The 23,307-nt window shown below is 44.1% G+C and overlaps 1 protein-coding gene across 4 annotated transcripts in view; it reads left to right on the top strand.

The window, feature by feature from the left end:
- ANKRD28 (ankyrin repeat domain 28) overlaps nucleotides 1–23,307 on the top strand; it is a 425,075-nt gene that overhangs the window by 331,760 nt on the left and 70,008 nt on the right. For all 4 annotated transcript variants that reach the window (XM_033930721.1, XM_033930723.1, XM_033930720.1 and 1 more), the window contains 4 exons: nucleotides 2,107–2,326; nucleotides 5,863–5,950; nucleotides 6,041–6,124; nucleotides 16,692–16,837. In XM_033930721.1, the coding sequence (XP_033786612.1) occupies nucleotides 2,107–2,326; nucleotides 5,863–5,950; nucleotides 6,041–6,124; nucleotides 16,692–16,837 (538 nt within the window). The remainder of the gene's footprint in view (nucleotides 1–2,106; nucleotides 2,327–5,862; nucleotides 5,951–6,040; nucleotides 6,125–16,691; nucleotides 16,838–23,307) is intronic.

The following is a 23,307-nucleotide window of genomic DNA, read 5'->3' on the forward strand; positions in this document are numbered from 1 at the left end:
GGGTAAGAATTACATCAGTAATAGGACAGTGAAACGTAAATGAAAAAACAATAAGGTGGGGGGTTAAAAAAAGGAATTAAAGACAGAGAAAATTAACCGTTACAAATAATATCAGAGAAATTACACATACGTACAAGTTCTTAGATGAGAGAGGGTTTCCCCACCACACTGAAAAGAATCAGTCCCCTCTAACTAGTAAGATAAAACCTCATCAAATCAGAATTACTGCAGATACAATAGCTGTCTGGACACCACATGCAAAGTAGTGACTTGGGTCTGTCTTTATACTGTCATTTTTTTTAAATCGGTCCACAGTCAGACAATGCATTCAGTCAAGCTGTGCTGGACAACTTGTCTATATAACATTGGAAACTCTTGAATCTTTCTTATGGCCAGTCTGCTTCTGATTAGTAAACAAATTAACCGATCATTCCTGAGTTTGGGAGTCACCCAGTTAGGTGTCTGACTCAGTCTTGCTTGTTGATGGGAAAAAAACATTGTTTCTCACTTGTAAGGTATTTTCTGTAGACAGCAGGATTGATCTTGCTTACAGTTTCTTCCACATCCTAACAAAAATACTTTTCTTCTCTCTATTAAATCCTAGCTCACGTTTACGGTCCAACACCAGCTCTGGAAGGATACACATTTCAAATCTGACATATTGTAATCACAAAACAGAAAATAAAATTATTTTTCCTACCTTTTGTTGTCTGGTCATTTTTCCAGTCGTGTTGGTCCCATGTTGGTCTGGTTGTCTTCTGATCAGGCTCTCCTTCTTTCTTCTTTCTCCGTGCTAACCATCCATCTTCCATCTCTGTCCTCCCCTTCTGTTTCCCTTTCCTCCCCTGGAGGTCTGGCATCTTTCCTTTTTTTCTTTTCTATCCCCCCGCAGCTACAGCGATGGATCCCACCATCCACAGATCCACCATCTCTCCTTTTCTCATCTACACTTTCATCCAGCATCTCTCTTCTGTGTCCCTGTTCCTATGCATCTTATCTCTCACCATATCCAGGTTCTTCTTTCTCTCTTCCTTACCTCCTGTATCCCCTTCCACAGATACAGGCTTTCTCCTACTATTGCTCCTGCCATCCTGCACTTTGCCCATCTACTTTAGAACAGTATCTGTCCCTTTTGTACCCTTCCCCTTGTGGTCTTGCATTTCTCTCTCCCTCTCCCTATTAGTCCAGCGCCTCTCCTCTGCTTTCCTCCCCCTCTTTTTGGTCTCTCTCTTCCCTTCACCCCAGATCTGGCATCTCCCCTCCCCTCTCTTACTTCTTCCTCCTCCTCCCTCTGCACAGGCCTGTCTCCCTGCCCTGAAGGCCTGCTCCCCACCACAAAGACCTGTTCCCCCCTTGAAGGCCTGCTCCCCCCAGGAAGGCACTTTCTACCTTCCTCCCCGCGAAGGCACATTTTCTCCTCCCTACTGCGAAGGCCTGCTCCCACTGCGAAAGCCTGCTCCCCCTGCCACAAACGAATGCCTGCTCCCCCCACTGCGAAGGCACATTTTCTCCTCCCCCAGCAGCAAACGAATGCCTGCTCCCTCCGCAGCCTGCACCTTCCCCGCTCTTACCTCCTTACCACTAATAAGGCAGCTTGCAGGCTCGCTGGTGTTATAGCGATCCCTGCAGCTGCCCGTGGTCCTCAGCGGCACGTTCTCTCTGCCGCGATCCTGCCCCTGACGTCAGAGTAGTTCTGAGTTTTGAGAGCGCTGCATCTTCTCAAAGCCTTCAGATGATGTCACCCACTTGGGACCTAATTAATCCTTTTGTCTTTGGAAACACCTCTTATGATAAGGAATACTGCTTTTTTGTTTTATTGAACTTCTGATAACACATTAGTACAGTAAAGTAATCACACACTAGTGAGGCATAAGGAAAATGAAAACTCTGAAAGAACTACTTTAAGATATAAACTGAACACTCTGGCTTCTGTGAGTGGGAAAACATCTCAACTTAATCTCATGGCTTAACGATAATAGAACCTCTCTAGAAGTAAAGTCACATTTTAAATTATTTTAATGCCTTTATATTTACAAATATGTGTTTATAAATGTAAGCATTATAGATGAATTTAGACAAATTGTAGACTGTATTTTTCTTTTGCAGGCTGTGACAGGGCATGAAGAGTGTGTAGAAGCATTACTTCAGCATGGTGCTAACTTTCTGTCGAGAGACCGCAGAGGTCGGACATCTATACACTTATCTGCTGCTTGTGGACATATTGGTGTTCTTGGAACTCTTATGCAGACAGCAGCATCTGTAGATATTATTCCTGCTGTAGCAGACAATTATGGATATTCATCACTTCATTGGGCATGTTATAATGGTAAGCTTAACATATATGTATTTAGAGAAAGGAAGTATTTTATTAGCTATCTAAAAAAAGAAAAAAAAAACAAGAGCAGGCTAAATATGTATTTAGAAATGCAAGCTTTTGAAAATGTCCAAAATCCTTTCCTCTAGAGTAGTGTGCTGAGAGAAAAGCCTCTATAGTTCTGAAAGATTGCATCTTTAATCACATTGGCTTAGAATAATACCTCTTTATACAGCATCATTGTTTTACTGTTAATTGATTTTATGGTTCATAAAGGGAAATCAATGTGATTTAGAGAACTCAAATCTAAGTCCAGTCCACTTGAGGTAGTCTAGAAGTAGTCATGGATAATATATCCATGTCTAGTAAGCTGTATCATTTACAGGTAGAACTCTTAAGCTTAAGAGGGTGTGCTTCCCCCCCCCACCGCCCCCTTAGCCCAAAGCTTTGAACATGATTGAGAATGTAGGTTAACTTCCTTGCCTTTTGTTACAACATATTTTAATTTCTGGTGTTTATGTTGGATTGGCAAATCCATTTTTAGCTATTGTAAACCAGTTTTAGGATTGAGACCTTCCGCAACTGGTCACTTGCCTACTACACCCACGATCTGAGTTTGAATACCTCCCATAAGTTGTTCACATAGTTAGCTATCCTAACCTGAGAAATAAGGATTTGGTCTCTGACAGTTGGTCAAAAATATATTAAAATTAGTTCAATGAAAATATTTCATAATTCCGTTTTCTATTTATAATTATTAAACTTTATAAACACAGGTGCCACACTACTTTATCCTGAATTAAAAATAAAATTATTTTTCTACCTTTGTTTTCTAGTCATTTACTTCTCTGGTTTCTGCTTTCCTGTGTCTGAAGTCTCTTACCAGGATTTTTTTCTCCTTTTCCTTTCGGCTTTCTTCAATTTATTTACTACACGCCCTCTTTCTCTCCCCCTTCTATACAGTTTTCCCCCTATATATATCCCCTTGCTTTCCCCTTCCATCATTATCTCCCCCTTTCTGTTTCTCACCCTCAAATATCCACTCATTTCTTTCTCCTCTTCTATACAGCATCTGCCTCCTATCTTATTATTATTTCAATCCAGCATCTCCACATTCATTCTCCCCTTCCATCAGTATCTCCCTCCTCTGTCTCTTCTGCCCTTCTAATCTAATCTGGTCTGTCCCTCTCTAATATAATCTGGTATTTCTGAGTCACGCTATGCCTAAACAGGTTCAAGGTGACTTACAATATTTCAAATTAAAAGAATGAAAATATTACATTATAATAGATTGAGGAGGATAGAATTATGAATAGGGTAATAGAGATAAGAGAATGGAGGTTCTTTGATTGTACTGGTATAGCACTTGATTAGAGGGTGGGATTTAGTGATATTAGATATTTTGAGTTAAGTTGTCTAAGGTGTGTATGCTTTCAAAAAAGAGAGGGTTTTTTTGGGAGTACTGGTCGACAAGTTGATGAAGCCGTCCATGCAATGTGCGGTGGCGGCGAAAAGGGCGAACAGAATGCTAGGAATGATTAAGAAGGAGCTCACGAACAGATCAGAGAGGGTTATCATGCCGCTGTACCAGGCCATGGTATGCCCTCACCTGGCGTACTGCGTCCAGCATTGGTCGCTGTACATGAAGAAGGACACAGTGCTACTCAAAAGGGTCCAGAGAAGAGCAACCAAAATGGTTAAGGGGCTGGAGGAATTGCCATACAGTGAGAGGTTAGAGAAAATGGGCCTCTTCTCCCTTGAAAAGAGGAGACTGAGAGTTGACATGATCGAAATGTTCAAGATAATGTCGGGAATAGATTTAGTAGATAAAGACAGGTTGTGCACCCTCTCCAAGGTGGAGAGAACAAGAGGGCACTCTCTAAAGTTACATCGAAGCAAGGAATCCGGTGGCAGAGGGAAATCCTAAACAGATCTCTAGTGCAGATCGGCGGCAGCAAGGCTCTCTCCTCTCCTTCCTAGCCAGGCAAAAGCAGTGGTAGCAAATGCAATTCACTACCCTGCCACTACTCTTGGTGTCTTCTCTCCATTCGGCCACCCAAGCAGAAACAAGAAGTTTTCACTGAGGGTGGGCCGCAGTGGAGAGAAGACACAAGGAGTAGTGGCAGGAGTGGATCACTACCTCCACCGGCAGATCTCTTCCCAGATGCATCCCTCCTGCCGGACTCTCTTTGGGAAAGGTGCGGCGGGGGTGTGGTGGTGGTGAGGGCTTAGGAGTGCCATAAAAAAAGGTAGATGGAGGGAGAGGGGAGATGGCGAGTTGGTGGACTGGAGGAGAGATGGGGAGAAGATAGATGGGAGAAATGAACTTGGTGGAGGGGGGAGATGGACTTGGGGGAGATCATGGAGAGGGAAGATGGGGAAGGATAGAAGAAATAAGGATCTAAAAACAGGAGAAGGGAGAGAGATGGTGGACAATGGAATTTAGGGAGGGAAGGAACAGAAAGGGAAAGAAGTTAGACACAAGGGATAGTGTGGGAGGAGGGATAGAGATACTGGATAGGAGGATAGTTGGGAAGAGAAAGGGAGACATGGTGGACCCTGGGGTGGTGGGGAAGGAGAGAGAGATGAAGGATGAAAGGGTAATTCAGAAAAGGTGGATCTGTGGATGGAGATGAAAAAAGGAAAGATACCAGACCTCCGGGGGAGGGAAGGGAAACGGAAGGGGAGGACAGAGATAGAAGATGGATGGTTAGCAAGAAGAAAGAAGGAGACCCTGGCAAGCAAGTTATCAGAAGACAACCGGAGCCGGGGAACGATAAGATCTGAATAATGGTCAGACAACAAAAGGTAGAAAAAATAATTTTATTTTCTATTTTGTGGTGTTAGACCACGAACATGAGCTAGGATTTAAGAGAGAGAGGAAAAGTCTTTTTTGTTTGTTTATTTTGTTTACACCACAGCGCCAGTGTGGGTAGGAGAGGGTAAAGTGGGTGAAGAGACTATAAAATAAACCCACTAGGATATTTGAAAAAAACATCCACTTGGGCAGGAAAATCGAATCGAAAAATCGATTCAATAGGCTGAATCGAATCGAATCGAATCTCATTTTTTTTCCCTGAATCGGGCAGCACTAATAGAGAGAAGGATTTGAAAATATTTCCATGAGCCAGCTCTGCTTGTTTTTCTTGCTTATTTACTTTATTCTTACCAGAAATACTGAGAGCACTAATATATGAACCAGCAAATTAACAACCTAATAATGAAAGAAATGATTTTTCACCTTTCCTTTATATTGTCATAAATCCAGTTCAGGCTCTGCTATCAAAGCCCACATCCTGTGGATCTATATTTTGATTTAGCTGGTTTTTACCATTTTTAGGCATGCATACACCTCCAGATCTTAAACCCCTAAAATTTGGTCTTTCCTACCAAATTTCAGGTTGCAGAAATGTTCTTGCCCGGCATTCAGCATACTGTGGAAAAAAATTAAAAGGGTCAAACTCTGAAGTAAGTGAGGGCCATTAAGTGCCTTCAATATGTATTACTTTTTTTAGATTAACCTACTGATGATTGATCTATTTTTTTAGGCCATGACACCTGTGTAGAACTGCTTTTGGAGCAAGAAATTTTCCAGAAAAAGGAAGGAAATGCTTTCAGCCCCTTACATTGTGCTGTGTAAGAAAGCCAATATTGTTCTTATGTTCATTTTTCAGACAGAATTCACTTAACGATTTCTTAATGCTGCCTGTTTGTTTTTTGTAATAGGATTAATGACAATGAAGGTGCTGCTGAAATGCTTATAGATACTTTGGGTACCAGCATTGTAAATTCAATAGATTCCAAAGGAAGGTAAGAAAAGAATTGGCTGTTAGCCACTTATATCCTACTTCTCAGGACTTGGTTAGAGAAACATTTTCCTTTTCAAGACGGGTACATTAAAATGAATTACTGCTTATGGTTCTGTACTTTTTGTTTGTTCCAGTGCATAGGTGTGCCATTCTGGACAAGTGGGTAATTTTCCCATTCCTGCTAGCTCTGCAGAAAAAATCCACTTTGGATTTTTTCTGTAACCCTCTTACTTCACTGAGAGCTCTACTGCCACCCAATAGTGTAGTAAGGGGGCAGACTGCCCCGGGTGCCATCTTGGTGGAGGCTCCAGCACCTCTTCACCCTCCCATGCCACAGTTATTGTTTGGGAAAGGACTGGATGATTTCATGAACTGTGTGGTTGACCGTCATCCCAAGATTTTACCGGACAGCAGGCACAGGATCTCTAGAGACTCAGGGTGCTCTAATTTTCATGGCTTCTGGAGATCTTGACAATATTCCAGATCCATTTCCCAGAGGTTCTCCCAGAATTCTAGACAGAGGTTTTCCGGTTCCAGATTTATCCAGGCTTCAGTACCCCAGGCCGCTCTGTCTTCCAAGAAATCGCTATGATACCAGGTCAGAGGAGAGGTCCCTCTCAAAATTGGGGTCGCCCTCAGCATGCATTCTGGCCTGGGTTCAGATTATGTCCAATCATTGGGTTCTGGAAACCATCCTGACTGGATACAAGCTGGAATTTGCCAGACCTCTTGATGGATTGGTTTGTGGATTTTCCCATACGACAGATGGAAAAGGTCAAAGTACAAGCCACTGTGAAGAGGTTGCTGGATATCCAGGCCATAGAGCCTGTGCCACTCAAAGACTCGGGCTCCAGCAGATACTCCATATACTTATCATAGCAAAGAAAGGCTCTGACAGTTGGAGACCCATTCTGGATCTTACTCATGTAAATGCAGCGCTCAGGGTTCTGCGCTTTCGCATAGATACAGATCGTTCTGTCATAGCAATGGTGTCTCCAGGAGAGTTCCTGTCCTCTCTGGATTTGACGGAGGCGCGTTGCCAGAGGATGTGGTAAGAGCGGATAGCATAGCTGGTTTTAAGAAAGGTTTGGACAAGTTCTGGAGGAAAAGTCCATAGTCTCTTATTGAAAAAGACATGGGGGAAGCCACTGCTTGCCCTGTATTGGTAGTATGGAATATTGCTACACCTTGGGTTTTGGCCAGGTACTAGTGACCTGGATTGGCCACTGTGAGAATGGCCTACTGGGCTTGATGGCTAATTGGCCTAACCCAGTAAGGCCAAACATAAATGGCGTTCCACACGATCAAATCATTCTCTCCAACTATATAAAGAAAGAGCCCTACTGTTCATCTCGGACCCTTAGATCAGCTGATCAAAACCTTCTATCTATCCCCACAATTAAAGATCTCTTTTATACGAGAAAGACCAACTTTTCGGTAGTCGCTCCTACCCTATGGAACTCATTGCCATCTAATATTCGTCACGAGATATCACTCGATAAATTTAAGGCTAAATTAAAAACTTTCTTATTCCACGACGCTTTCTCCTCTTCCCAAATATAACTTATTTTTCAATACCTCAACCACTTTTAAGAAGCGATCCCATTCCTCATGTTTCATCCCTCCCTATTTCCAATTTTTTTTTTTTTTTTGCATAATGTATTTTTTTTTTTCCCTTCTATCTCATTATTCCCTTCCTTCACTCTCCAATATGTCTAGTTAAAGTCTAAATGTTCACAATCCCCTTTTCTTTATTCTTTTTTAATTATATTATTTATTGTACTATTTTTAACTTGTAAACCGGCTAGATACTCGGTGATGGTCGGTATAGTAAAAATTTAATAAACTTGAAACTTGAAACTTAAACTTGAAACTTATTCTTATGTCCTTATGTTCATTTTCCAGATCACAGGAAATTTATCAGGTTTCATGTTCTGGAAAATAATTATCAGTTCTTGGCTCTGCCCTTCAGCCTAGAGACGGCTCAAACTTTCACTAAGGTCATGGTAGTGGTGGGAGCCCACCTGTGCAGGATGGGGCTGCAACTTCATCCCTACATAGACGACTAGCTGATCCAGGCCCCCTCGTTTGCTGAGGATCGGTATACAGTAGATCAGGTGATGAGAGGAGTCCTGGAGGACCTGAGTTGGATGGTGAATTATCGCAAGAGCTATTTGACACCAACTCAATCCCTAGAGTACCTGGGAGTCTTGTTCAACATAGTGGCTGGACATGTCTACCTTCCAGAGACAGAAGCTTTACTCATAGATATTATGCCTTCTAGCCAAGTCAGCTCCATCTGCGGGGGCTATCTTCAAATCCTGGGTTCCATGGTGACCACAAAAGATGTGGTCCCTTGGGGGAGGGTCCACATGCGTTCTCTCCAACATGCATTGCTCTCGTGCTGGTCCACACAGACAGACTCATCAAGTTCAAGTTTTCAAGTTTATTAGGATTTTATATAACGCCTATCAAGGTTATCTAAGTGGTTTTTACAATCAGATACTCAAGCATTTTCCCAATCTGTCCCGGTGGGCTCACAATCTATCTAACGTACCTGGGGCTACGGAGGACTGAGTGACAGGATCACAAGGAGCAGCGCAGGGTTTGAACCCACAACCCCAGGGTGCTGAGGCTGTAGATCCAACCACTGCGCCACACACTCCTCCATTGTAGAAGTCTCTGCCTTGGATACTGGAAGCTTGGACCTGCATGGATTGGTGGTTCCATTCCAAGCCACTTTCCAAGGACATGCCCCTTCAGATAACTTCATGAGTAGTTGTAATGATGGATACCAGTCTCTTTGTTTGGGGAGTTCTTTGCAACCATCATCTGATTCAGCGGTATTGGTTGCCCTCTCAAGAGGAAGTGGTCAATCAACAGGCTAGAGCTGCAAGCCATTTGGCTGGCACTGGTGAAATTATAGAAGACTGGAGGGCCAAGTGGTCAAAGTCTTCTCCGACAATGCGACAGCAATGGCATATGTCAATAACCAGAGTGGCACCAGGAGTGCCCATCTGTGTCTGGAAGCTTGCCTCCTCTTCCACTGGGTGGAGCATCATCTGCACATGTTATCATCCACGCAAGTGGTGGGAGTGGACAATGTCCAAGCCGAGTTCCTCAGCAAACAGACCATAGACCTGGGCATGTGGACGCCGTCAGTGACAGCATTTCAAGCCATTGTTCAACGCTGGGGTCGGCCTCATTTCAACCTCATGGTGATGGCAAGGAACAAAAAGGTGAACAAGTTCTTCATTTGAGCCTGAAAGCAAGAGTTTAGATGCTCTAGTCCAGCCGTGGCCTCTGGCCAAGTCATTCAAAGGATTGCGACTCATCGGAGAAAGGTCATTCTGGTGGCTCCAGATTGACCCCGCAGACTGTGGTACACAGATGTGATGTGTCTTCGGATGGGTCCTGGCCTTCGGTTTCAGGTGCTTCCAGATCTTCTTTCTCAGGGTCCAGTATGCATAGAGGATCCAGATTGCTTTGGAGTTATCGCATTGCTCTTAAACATGAAGCATTAGAGCAGAAAGCATAATCAGAAGTGGTAATTTCCACTCTTCTCTAATCTAAGAAGCCAACTATCATCTCAGCCTAAGCTAAGGCATGGAAGACATTTCAGCATTTGTGCATCCAAGAGCATGTGGATCTGTTTTCAGCTCCAATTTCGGTGGTGTTGGCTTTTCTCCAAGCCTGCCTTGACAAGATACTCACCGTGGTTTCCCTTTGGGTCCAAATCACGTGACTCTCTTGTTTCAGGGCTCAAGACCACAAACCTATGCTGGCTTCTCATCGACAGATTTCTGAAGGGTGCTCTCTGGATCAAACCTCCAATCAAACCACTGTTCCCTTTGTGGAATCTTAACTTGGTTCTGCGGAGTCTCACCAAAGTCAGGTTTGAGCCTATGGAACGGCATCTCTACTGGATTTGACACTAAAAGTGGTCTTTCTGGTAACTGTGACCTCAGTGAGATGAGTTTCAAGTTCCAGGTTCTTTCTTATAGAGAGCCTCTCCTTAAAATCTCAGACTGGAGTCTCTTCGCATACTGTTCCTTCTTTACTGCCAAAAGTGGTTTCAGCTTTTCATGTAAATCAAGAAGTTAGTTTACCTGTTTTCCAGTCTACGGTTTAAGAACATAAGAATTGCCATACTGGGAAAGATCAAAGATCATCAAACTCAGTATCCTGTTTCCAACAGTGGCCAACACAGGTCCCAAGTACTTAGCTCATCCTAAGAATAAGCAGTGGATTTCCCCAAGCCATCTCAATAATGGGCTATGGACTTCTTTTTTAGGAAATTATCCAAACCTTTTTCAAACCCTGCTAAGTTAACAGTTGACACAGTCAAGTGAGCAACAGTTAACCCTCCCTCAATTGTGTCTTTTGATGTCAGTAAGTATATTCTACATATAAAATATGTACTATTAAAATGTTTAATTCTTCCTAATCTTCAAAGGGCTCAACAAATCTGATAGGATTATGTATGAAACTATTTATTCATTTAGGGGGTCTTTTTGTTAGGATTTTTTTTTTGTGGTGGGTAGGGGGGTTCATATCTTGAAAGTCTCTGGTTTGAAAGTACCAGTCAACCCATTCCTTGAAAAAAATGGAGATGAATAAAATGAAATCCAACAAAAACAAAAAGTAGGGAAGGACCAATGGACTTCAGTAGTGAAAAAGGAAAAGCCATGGAGGAGCATAATCGAAAGGAGTGTCTAAGTCCGTTTTCGTCTAAGTCGCAAGTCATCCAAAGTTAAAAAAACAGCCTAGGACACATTTTTGAAAAATACGTCCAAAATTTTTTTGTTTCAAAAATCGTCTAACTATACTTTCTGCCGATCTGATCATCCATGTAGCTAAATCATCCATCTTTATACCACATTTTCGTCCAACTTTTTGTCTAAGTCAAAAACGCCTAAAACAAGTCCTGTTGGACGTGATGGACTAAATATCCAGACATGGCACCTAAATAGTGGGATACCTTACAGGGCACTGCTATGAACTTCACAAAAAGAGTGTCATGTCTTCTCCTCACTACAGCTCCCTTATAGGTCATGGTGAGCCCCCAAACCACCTCGAGAATCCCCTAGACCCACTTATCTACCACCCCAATAGCCCTTATGGCTGCAGGAGCCACTTATATGCCAGTAAAAAAGGGTTTTGGGGGTGTATAGGGGTGTGCACATGTTTAAGTATCAATGCAGTCATTACAGGGGCTTATGGGCATGGGTCCTCCTCTCCATGAGTCCCTAACCTACCCCCAAGATGACTTAAGCCGCCTCTGTGCTGGACGACTAGGCTTTCCTATGCCAGGCTGCCTGGTGATGATGGTCTGGAGGCTGAATTTTAAAGGTGTGATTAAGATTTTTCTGGAGTTGAAGGGGGGGTCGGTGATCACTGGGGTGTGTGTGGGGGTTATACATGCTGTACAACTAAGTCTAAGCCGGCCCACATCCCGCCCTTGACACGCCTCCTGAAACGCCCCGTTTAGCTTTGGTCGTTCAACGGCACTATGAAGGCCTAGGTCATTTAGAAATACATCCCAAACCGGTTTTTATTATCAGCACTTGGACATATTTGGACAATGTTCGTCCAAGTGCTGACTTAGGCTGGTTTTGGAACATTTTTCTCTTTCGATTATGAGCCCCATGAGGTCTCAAAAAATGTTGAAGTTTGGGAATATTACAAGAGGTTATCCGAGGACAAGCAGGCAGCATATTCTCACACATGGGTGAGGTTATCCACGGAGCCTAGCACAGAAAGTGCAAAAGTGTTCTGTCACTTTAAAAGTCTTGAGACTGTCCATATTGCCCAAGCGTCGATGCCTTCTCGCCCAATGTCAGCTCACGGGACCTTCAGTTCTCAGTTTTCTGTAGAGCTAAGAAGCTGTTTTAGAGTTTCTCTAAGTGTGTCAAACTTTTACATTTTTTGTGCCTTCCTGTTTCTTTTTTACTAGGGCTATACATTGATTAAAATTTTTAATTGCACAATTAATTGCATAAAGCGCCCCCTGTATAGTGCAATATAGAGATAGCAGATGCAAGTTCTCCTGACATATTTCAGTTAAACTAAAAATAAAATCATTTATGTTAGCTTTGTTGTCTTGTGATTTTCTTTCTAATCTTCTCATTTCCTGACTCTGGTTCTGCTTCCCTGTGCTCTTAGCACAGTTCTGTGCGGCACTAGCAGATTGCCTGAGCCAATCGGGGTCTTAGGCCCCTCCCAGTGTATGAAGCAATGAGAGTAATGGTAAGGAAGAAACTTAGGAACATCTCAAAGAAATCGCAGACTATAGAGCAAGCTTGGTCTTTATTCAAGGTCACGGTGAGCGAGGTGCAAAATCTGTATATCCCCAGATTTAGGAAAGGATGCAAAAAGAGCCGAACAAAAGACCTGGCATGGATAACTGAAGAAGTGAAGAAAGCGATATGAGATAAGAAAAATTCATTCCGGAAATGGAAAAAGGAGAAAACTGGAAAGAACACAGGAAGCATCAAAAAGAATGTCACCTCGTAGTTAGAAGAGCAAAAAGAGAATATGAAGAGAAGCTAGCCAGGGAAGCGCAAAATTTCAAACCGTTCTTCAGATATGTTAAAGGGAAGCAGCCGGCAAGGGAGAAGGTGGGACCGCTGGAAAGATAGGAAAGGATTGGTGAAGGAGGAAAAAGAAGTGGCGGATAGACTAAACATGTTCTTTTCGTCAGTATTTCCAAAAGAGGACACATCCAACTTGCCGGAAGCTGAAAAAATCTTCAAAGGAGATCAGGCAGAAAAATTAACATTCATGGAGGTAAATCTTGAAGATGTACATAAGCAGATAGATAGATTAAAAACTGACAAATGTCCAGGCCCGGACGGAATCCACCCTAAAGTATTGAAAGGACTAAAGGAGGAAATAGCGGAACTACTACACCAGGTTTGTAATCTATCCCTGAAAACAGGCGTGATCCTGGAGGATTGGAGGATAGCTAATGTTACGCCTATCTTTAAAAAAGGATCGAGAGGTGACCCGGGGAACTACAGACCGGTAAGTTTGACTTCGGTTCCGGGAAAGATGGCGGAAGCGCTGATAAAAGACAGCATCGATGAGCATCTAGAAAGGAATAAACTGATGAAAACAAGCCAACATGGCTTCTGCAAGGGAAGATCATGCCTAACAAACTTATTGCACTTCTTCGAAGGAATTAACAAACGGATGAACAAAGGGGACCCCATTGACATCGTATACTTAGATTTCCAAAAAGCCTTTGGCAAGGTACTCCATGAACACCTACTATGGAAACTGAAGATCCATGGAAGGAGACTTACATAGATGGATCAAAAATTGGTTTGGCGAGTAGGAAGCAAATGGTAGGAGTGAAGGGCTACTACTCTGACTGGAGGAGGGTCACCAGGGGTCGGTACTCGGACCGCTGCTGTTTAATGTATTTATAAATGATCTAGAAACAGGGACTAAGTGCAAAGTAATAAAATTCACAGATGACACAAAACTATTTAGTGGAGTTGGGACTAAAGAGGACTGTGAAGATTTACAAAGGGACCTAAACAAACTAGAAGAGTGGGCAACGAGATGGCAGATGAAGTTTAATGTAGAGAAATGTAAAGTCTTGCATGTAGGAAACCGAAACCCGAAGTACAGCTATACGATGGGAGGGCTGGTAATGGGTGAAAGTACCCTAGAAAAGGACTTGGGGGGTAATAGTGGACAAGACAATGAAGCCATCGACACAGTGCGCAGCGGCCTCTAAGAAGGCGAATAGAATGAGAGGTATTATCAAGAAAGGTATTACAACCAGAACGAAAGAAGTTATCCTGCCGTTGTATTGGGCGATGGTGCGCCCACATCTGGAGTACTGCGTCCAATATTGGTCGCCGTACCTTAAGAAGGATATGGCAATATTCGAGAGGGTTCAGAAAAGAGCGACACGATTGATAAAAGATATGGAAAACCTTTCATATGCTGAAAGATTGGAGAAACTGGGGCTCTTTTCCCTGGAAAAGCGGAAAATTAGAGGGGACATGATAGAGACTTACAAGATCATGAAGGGCATAGAGAAAGTGGAGAGGGACAGATTCTTCAAACTTTCAAAAACTACAAGAACGAGAGGGCATTCAGAAAAATTAAGAGGGGACAGATTCAGAACCAATGCTAGGAAGTTCTGAAATTCGCTTCCAGAGGGTGTGATAGAACAGAGTACAGTATTGGGATTCAACAAGGGATTGGATGATTTCCTGAAGGAAAAGGGGATAGAAGGGTATAGATAGAGGATTACTTTACAGGTCCTGGACCTGATGGGCCGCCGCATGAGCGGGCTGCTGGGCATGATGGACCTCTGGTCTGACCCAGCAGAGGCACTGCTTATGTTCTTATTTTTAAGAGGCAGCTCTGCTTTCTGCTGAGCCTTTTATAAAAAGGTACTGGGGGGATGGATTAGGGGGTTGTGCAGCCAGAAGGGGGGCCCTAAGGCAGGAGAGAATGGGCATCCCTCCTGCCAATTCAGTTTAAAGGTGAGGCGGTTGTCGGGAGGGTCCCTGAGGCAGGAGAAAATGAGCATCCCTCCTGCCGATTCAGTTTAAAGGTGAGGCGGATGTCAGGAGGGTCCCTGAGGCAGGAAGAAATGGGCATCTCTCTTGCCCATTCAATTTTTTTTTTTAATTCCTTTTTATTGAAAATTTTCATATTACAAACTCACACACCAAACAGTACAATGAAACAGAATTCAACAATAGACAACGCAAGGCCATCCATGTTAATCCTTTACAAAGACCTAGACCCCCACCCCACCCAAAAGACCCACTCGTCCCAAATCCCCACCACCGCCCCCCACACCTGCACTCCAGTGTCAAAAGTTCAGAAGAGAACTTCTAGCTGTATGGGACAGACCCTCCCAATCCAAGGCCCAAATTCTCTTAAATTTCCGCCAGGGACCAGGGCCACCCCTACGTACATCCAAATATTCAAATTTTAATAATGTAAACAGTTCATTTCTCCACATCGTGATTGTAGGCACCTCAGGTTGGCACTACAGTACAAGGATACATTTTCTGGCCAATAATGATGCTTCTTTGTGTAACAGCAAATTACCCCCTCTAGACAAACCCAATGTAGTAACTTGGGAAAAAAGCAGAATATCCGTCTGCAGGGGGATCGGCTTACTCATTATAATTTGTAAATACAGTGGTGCCTCGGTTTGCGAGTGTTTTGCAAGGCGAGCAAAACATTTGCAAAATCGGTGCCTCGGAAACCGAGCTTGGCTCGATTTACGAGCACCCCCCCCCTCGCAATCCGGCACCCTCCCCGCCACGATCCGGCACCCTCCCGACGCCATCCAGCACCCCCTCGACGCGATTGGGCGCCACGTTCCAGCATCCCCCCCCCTGACGCGATTGGGAACCCCCCCACCACGATCCGGCATCCCCCCCCCCCCCCCGACGCGATTGGGAACCCCCCCACCACGATCCGGCACCCCCCCTGGACGCAATTGGCCACCCCCCCCGCCATGACCCGGCACCCCCCCCACCCACCCCCCGATGCTTCTTACCCTCATCTGGGCACCGGCACAGGCATATCCTGTGCTTGGTGCCGGTGCCCGAAGATCGGCCTCCTTTTCTGCTAGGCCTTGAGGGGGGGGGGGAAACGCATCAAAGCGAGTTTCCATTATTTCCTATGAGGAAACTCGCTTTGATAAACGAGCATTTTGGATTACGAGCATGCTCCTGTAATGGATTATGCTCGTAATCCAAGGTACCACTGTACAGAGCAACAAAGGACCAAAAAGTCTGAAGTCGGTCACAAGACCAAAACATATGAAGCAAACCTGCCGGGGTGGACTGGCACTTGGGACATTGAGCATGAGAGGCAAACCTAGAAACATAGGGCCGGTAGGGAGATACATACAACCGCTAACTCTCAAATCTTTGCTATACAAAACTCCTGCTTTTTTGTTCATAAATTACTGATTCCCTACACCTCAACAAGATTATTGAGGTCAAACTATCAACATCTACTAATAATTCCCTCACTTAAAATTATTAATACACAGTGGCAATTCATTTTTTTCTGTCACAGCCCTCCAAACATAGAATTCCCTCCCTATTTATTTAAGGGAAGGACGCAATTTAGACAGATTTAAGAGCAAATTAAAAAGCTTTCTTTTTAAGGATGCATTTGATAGTTAGTTGAGTGTAATATTTAACATTTAACCAACCATGATGAACTGCACAGATAAGACTGACTTATGCTGTCCTTTTTATGCAGTTACCTTGGCCAGTTAAGTGCTGAGCTATCAATAATGAGTTAACCCTAGAAAAATGATTAAATTGGGCAGGAACTGTTTCTGGCTGGTTAAATCAATTTGAATATCACCCTTCCTCCCCAGTTATTTTTATGTTCATGATATATTGATGATATCAGCTTTTAGGTTTTTATTATATTTATTTCTGATCATGTTTTGTTTGGGGGGATTAATCTACTGCCATGCTTTGGGCATCTACTGAAAAGATGTGTTATTAAACTAGTATATTTTGACTAGTATATTTTGAGTGATTGGTAAATTTGATACTTTTCAGGACACCTCTCCATGCTGCAGCATTCACAGATCATGTGGAATGTTTACAACTTCTTCTCAGCCATAATGCCCAAGTGAATGCTGTTGATTCTTTTGGAAAGACACCACTAATGATGGCTGCAGAAAATGGGCAAACTAATGCAGTTGGTAAATAAAATTATACATTCTTGCTGCATTTTTTTCAATCTGATTATCTCTGTAGCCCATGAAATATGAAAAGTCATTAATACCATTTCATAAAGTAAGCTTAAATTTTGTGAAAGAATAATTGACTCTTGTTGAAGTAAAGCAAAAAACCTTATTGTCAAAGCATACAGACCAGCCTGCCTCAGATTGTCTTTTGGCTGATATTGTGCTCTTATAAAACAAATTGAAACTCGAATGAGTACTAGTATAAAGTCTGCACTATAGAAGGTCTGAAATTAGAGTAGGGCAGGTTTGATGCTTTATAGTCACATAAATCAACCACAAGGAACCTTTTTTTGTAGGCTTTAGTTTTATCTTAAAGGATTCATCGAATGGATATTTAAAGGTAAAAAAAAAATTTCTCTTCTACCTATACCATGCCAGTGCAAAATCCAGTAGGGACATTAGTAATGGGTTTTATATTTTTGTTGAACATTGTAGATGACGGCAGATAAAGACCTGAATGGTCCATCTAGTCTGTCCAACCTGATTCAATCTAAAAATTTGTTGTTTTTTTCTTCTTCTTCTTAGCTATTTCTGAGCAAGAATCCAAAGCTCTGTTCTTAGATTCCAACTACTGAAGCCTCCGTCAAAGCCCACTCCAGTCCATGTACACCAGGGATCTCAAAGTCCCTTCTTGAGGGCTGCAATCCAGTCGGGTTTTCAGGATTTCGCCAATGAATATGCATTGAAAGCAGTGAATGCACATAGATCTCATGCATATTTATTGGCGAAATCCTGAAAACCCGACTGGATTGTAGCCCTCAAGGAGGGACTTGAGACCTCTGATCTACACCCTCCCAGCCATTGAAGCCCTCCCCAGCCCATCCTCCACCAAACAGCCATATACAGACACAGGCCGTGCAAGTCTGCGCATTACTTGTCTTAGTTCTTCAATATTTACTATTATTTTCTGATTCTATATCCTCTATGTTCATTCCACGCTTTTTTAACTCTGTCACCGTTTTCATCTCCACCACCTCTCTCGGGAGCGCATTTCAGGCATCCACCACCCTCTCCGTAAAGAAGAATTTTCTTACATTGCTCTTGAGTCTACCACCCCTCAAACTCAAATTATGTCCTCTGGTTTTACCATTTTCCTTTCTCTGAAAAATATTTTGTTATACGTTAATACCTTTCAAGTATTTGAATGTCTGAATGATATCTCCCCTGTCCCTCCTTTCCTCTAAGATATACATATTCAGGGCTTCCAGTCTTTCCTCATAAATCTTTTGGCACAAACCTCCTATCATTTTCATCGCCCTCCTCTGGACCGCTTCAAGACTTTTTGTGTCCTTCGCCAGATACGGTCTCTAAAACTGAACACAATACTCCAAGTGGAGTCTCACCAACAACCTGCACAGGGGCATCAACACCTTCATTCTTCTACTGGTTACACCTCTCTTTATACAGCCCAGCATCCTTCTGGCAGCAGCCACCGCCTTGTCGCACTGTTTTTTCGCCTTTAGATCTACGGACACTATCACCCCCAAGGTCCCTCTCCCCATCCATGCATATCAGCCTTTCACCTCCCAGCATAAGCAGCTCCTTCAGATTATTAATCCCCAAATGCATTACTCTGCATTTCTTTGCATTAAATTTTAGTTGCCAGATATTAGACCATTCCTCTAACTTTTGTAGATCCTTTTTCATGTTTTCCACTCCCTCCTCGGTGTCTACTCTTACGAATCTTTGTATTATCAGCAAAAAGGCAAACCTTTCCTTCTAACTCTTCAGCAATGTCACTCACAAACATATTGAACAGGATCGGCCCCAGCACCGAACCCTGAAGGATGCCCTACTCACCTCTCCTTCCTCCGAGCGACTTCCATTAACCACCACCCTCTGGCGTCTGTCTATCAACCAGTTTCTAATCCAGTTCTCCACTTTGGTTTCTAACTTCAGCCCTTCAAGTTTGTTCAAGAGCCTCCTATGAGGAACTGAATCAAAGGCTTTGCTGAAATCTAAGTAAATTACATCTAGCATATGACCTCGATCCAGCTCTCTGGTCACCCAATCAAAAAATTCAATAAGGTTCATTTGGCAAGATTTACCTTTAGTAAAGCCATGTTGCCTCGGATCCTGTAACTCATTAGATTCTAGGAAGTTCACTATCCTTTCATTCAGCAACACTTCCATTATTTTTACAACAACCGAAGTGAGGCTTAGCGGTCTATAGTCTATAGTCTTCATGCCTGTGACCACTTTTGTGAATAGGAACCACATCCGCTCTCCTCCAATCCCCAGGAACCATTCCCGTCTCCAGAGATTTGTTGAACAAGTCTTTAATAGACCCGCCAGAACCTCTCTGAGCTCCCTCAGTATCCTGAGATGGATCCCGTCCGGTCCCATCGCTTTGTCCATCTTCAGTTTTTCAAGTTGTTTATAAACACTTTCCTCTGAACGGCGCAGAATCTACTCCATTTTCCCACATAACTTTGCCAAACAATCTAGGTCCTTCTCCAGGATTTTCTTCTGGTAACACAGAGCAGAAGTTTTTAAGAGTGAGAGGGTTATATTTTGCTTAACTTTTCATGAACCAGCTAGGGCCAACCAATGTTTTCTGATGCTCCAGGCGAGCCTTCTACTGTACACCCCTCTACTAGCTAGATTGGCCCAAGTCCCTACCTCTGCCCTCCATAGGCCAGCATCTCCCTTCCCTATGCCCCCTGTCTGTCCCTCCCTTCCTTTGCCAAGGTATCTAGCATTTCAGCTCCCCTTCCCTGTGCCCCATACCTGTCCCTCCTTTCGCCAAGGTATCTAGCATTTCAGTTCCCCTTCCTTCTCCCTGTGTCCACCACCTCCCATTCCTTTGTCTGCTCTCATCCAAGGTGTTCAGTATGGCCCACCTTTTTTCCCTTACCACCTCTGAAGCTGCTACTGCTGCCACTCTGTCTCTGCACAAGACAGCAGCAAAACAAGGCCTGCTATATTTCACATCCATCTGGCACAGGCTTCCTGTCAAAGTGGATGAGACACCACAAGGGCTACAGCATCTACCTGAGCTGGAATACCCCATGCTGCACTGCTTTGCTGCTCTCCTGTCATACCAGTAAATGACCAGTCCAGCTGCTGTCTAGTTAACTGAATTTTTGTCTTTGAACAATGGACCTCATCCAGCTCTGAGAATACATTTGTGCAACATACCTTTCTTATACAATCCCACTTTATTTCCGAACCAGTGGGTTATTTCCCTCCTCCGGCCAGGTATCTGTAGGAACCCTCAGAACTTCAGAGGCTTTTACCCCCTCCCTCTCTTACCTCATCACCAAGCATGTTTCTGTCCACTGCAGTCTTCTTTCCTGCTTGTCTTTTCTGCTCATGGTTTATTTCGTAATTTTTGGTTGCAGTTTACACCCTCAAGCAGTGGAGACATCCTTGACTGCGGGAGATCGCAGACTGTTGAAGATTGTCTGCTTCTGGGAGGTTCCCTGCTCAGCAGTAAGCCTCCTGGATAGCCTACACATCAGATTGGGTTCTCTGAGACTGTTCCCTTGGGAGCTAGCTCACCCCCAGGTTCGTCCTTTAGTTGGATGGAGCGCAGGCTGAGCGGTTCTGTGAAGGTGTGATCAGGATCAGAGCCAGATTGTATTCCTCCAACAAGCATTTGCATGACATATCCATGGGTGGCGGAGGTCTCTGGCCGTGGTGGTCAGGCCGATGGGGCAGTCAGAAGACTTGAAATCCAAATTTCCAGTTCACTGAGGCAAAGGATCTCCCTGTAAGCTGTGTTCAGCTCTGCCAGCAGTTTCTCTCAGCACAGTGAGTAAAAGTTGCAGTTTCCTGTCAGCACATGGTTATGTGAAAACAAGCTTAACATCTTGAATCAGAGATTTTTTTTGGGGGGAGGGATCTTTTAAAATTGGTTTTAGGTGGTTTCTATGCATGCCCACCCCACCCCTAAAATATCTGTTTTTTAGGGTTCTCTGTGGTTTTCCAAGGCTATTTTTAGTCAAACAGGGCCTCAGTGGCTATTTTGGATTTTTCCAGATTTGATTTTAAAGTTATTTTTCATACTTGCCAGCTTCATTTTTAAAAGAAAACCATATAGATGACGTCACCAGGGCAGGATGGGATGGATTCACACCTCTTTTGCAGTGGATGACTGTCAGGTTGCACAGCCTTGTTCCACGTGTTCTGCAGCCCGTGAGGGGGGTGAGATTTGCTCGAATGTGGTGTCTTCAACCTCTGGGGAGGATCTTCAAGTGCCTTATGCCTGACTTCCTCAAATTGGCATCAGGGGGCCCTGGGGAGTGCACCGGTGGTATTTTGGTGAAGTGCAAGCGCAGCTCCATCGATAAACCTCATATATCTTCCAACCTTTCCCAATCTGTGCATGGAGGAGGGTTTTCCACCGGAATTTGTGAATATGCTTAATCTGGAAGACTTAGTTAAAAAGTCTTTGCCTGTTTCCCTTCCACCAGCCTCGGTGCCAGTCACAGGGATCCCTGCTCCAAGGGACCAGGGTCTGTCTTCTTGCCTCTCTGCGGAGATACCAGGGAGTAAGATAGCTGTGCCCACAGTTGCGCCAAACACTCTGCATTCCAGAAATTTTTACAACCACTGAGTCCCACTGGGGTCATTTTGATCCCATATTTTATTAGCGGTTTTGTTATTAATATGACTTTTAAATGTATGTATATGATTATAGTGGATATAATTCGAGGAACCACGAGTCAAAATTTATTCAAGCCCTGCTTTAATTTGATATAAGTAAGCAGAAATGCAAACCTTATAAAATAATTTGTTGATTTTCATTATCGGTAAGTGCTGTAATTGAATTTGTTCAAGTATCATAGTCATTCAGAGTCTCAAGAAACTGTGGAACTCTTCTTCATCAATACCTTTCCAAGCATCTTTATAAATACATTGTCCTTCTCTGTTTGTCCATTTCAAGAACTCTGTGATAACAGAATTTCTGAAAAATAATTTGAATGCCATCAACGGATTATCTACATTTATCCCAGGACAAGCAGGCAGCATATTCTTGACTGATGGGTGACGGCACCGACGGAGCCCCGGTACGGACAATTTTAGAGTGATTGCACTCTAAGAACTTTTAGAAAGTTCTAGCTCGGCCGCACCGCGCACGCGCGAGTGCCTTCCCGCCCGACAGAGGCGCGCGGTCCCTCAGTTTCTTAGTTTCCGCGGAGCTAAGAAGACGCGTTTTTTTCAACGGCTGTTGAAACTTTTTTTTCTATTGCCTTCCCGCTCGCGTAAACTTTTGGCTATTGGCCTTATTTGGTTTCTTTTTTTCTTTTTTGTAAAAAAAAAAAAAAAAATTTTCTTTTCTTTTTCTTAATTTGATTTTCCCCGGCGGGGCCTTCTGCCACCATCGAAGCCTCGGCCTTCGATTTGGCGGAAGCCGTTTTTCCTTTCATGCCCCCTCAACCGGGTTTTAAAAAGTGCCAGCGGTGTGCTAGGCCTATATCTCTCACGGACCCACACAACTGGTGCTTACAGTGTTTGGGTCCTGAGCATCAGGCCTCTTCTTGCACCCGCTGTGCTACTCTCAAAAAACGGACATTAAAAAATCGCCAAATACAGCAGCGATTACTATTCGGTGCCGAGATGTCCGACCCCGTTCCTTCGACTCCGGCTTCGGCACCGATTCAGTCGGCACCCTCGTCTTCGACGCCGCGTGATTCCACACCGGCGTCTCAACAGTCAGGTAAGCCGGCTAAGAAGCCTTCCCCGCTGGAACGTCTTCCAGCCTCGAGTGCAGTGAGTCCAATCCTGCCGCCTGTAAGACGCCAGCGGAAGCGCTCCGCCCCTATAGAGGTGAGTCCCTCGACATCGGGCTCCTCATCTCTGGGGCGTTGAGCGGCACCGCAGGTACCGCAGAAGAAAAAAGCGGTACCGGTGCCATCCCTTGATGACCGTATTACGGCCATCCTTCAGGCGCAGCTTAAGGAGCAATTAGAACGGCTCCTTCCTGCTATCATGACACCGAACCTTCCGGTGCCGGCCCGCACCGAGCTATCGGTACCGGTTATGGAACAACCCGTATCGATACCGATTGTGGAACCCGTGTTACCCGCTTCCACTGTTTCGGTACCGCATCACCTAACCTCATCGGTATCGATGCCAGTCCTTGCACCGGAGCCGAGAGCTCACCATCAATCGGTACAGACTTCGGCACCGGTGCGACCGATAACATCTCCTGACTCGGTATCGATGAGGTCGGGTAAGTCGGTGCGCAAGACCCGACACTTACAAACGTCGACACCTGAGTCTCGGGATCATTCTTCCCATGTCAGAGACCCTGATCTGTGGGGAGACTCAGAGGAACCCTTTCTTTCTGAAGGCGAATGTTCCTCAGAGGAGGAGGATTCGGCTGTCCCTGACCCATCCTCCAAACAGGTCACTTCCTCTTTCTCCTGTTTTTTGAAAGAGATGTGTGAATCCTTGTCCATTCCTTTGGAGGCTGA

The sequence above is a fragment of the Geotrypetes seraphini genome, chromosome 2 (genome assembly GCF_902459505.1).
Source record: "Geotrypetes seraphini chromosome 2, aGeoSer1.1, whole genome shotgun sequence".
Lineage (NCBI taxonomy): Eukaryota > Metazoa > Chordata > Amphibia > Gymnophiona > Dermophiidae > Geotrypetes > Geotrypetes seraphini.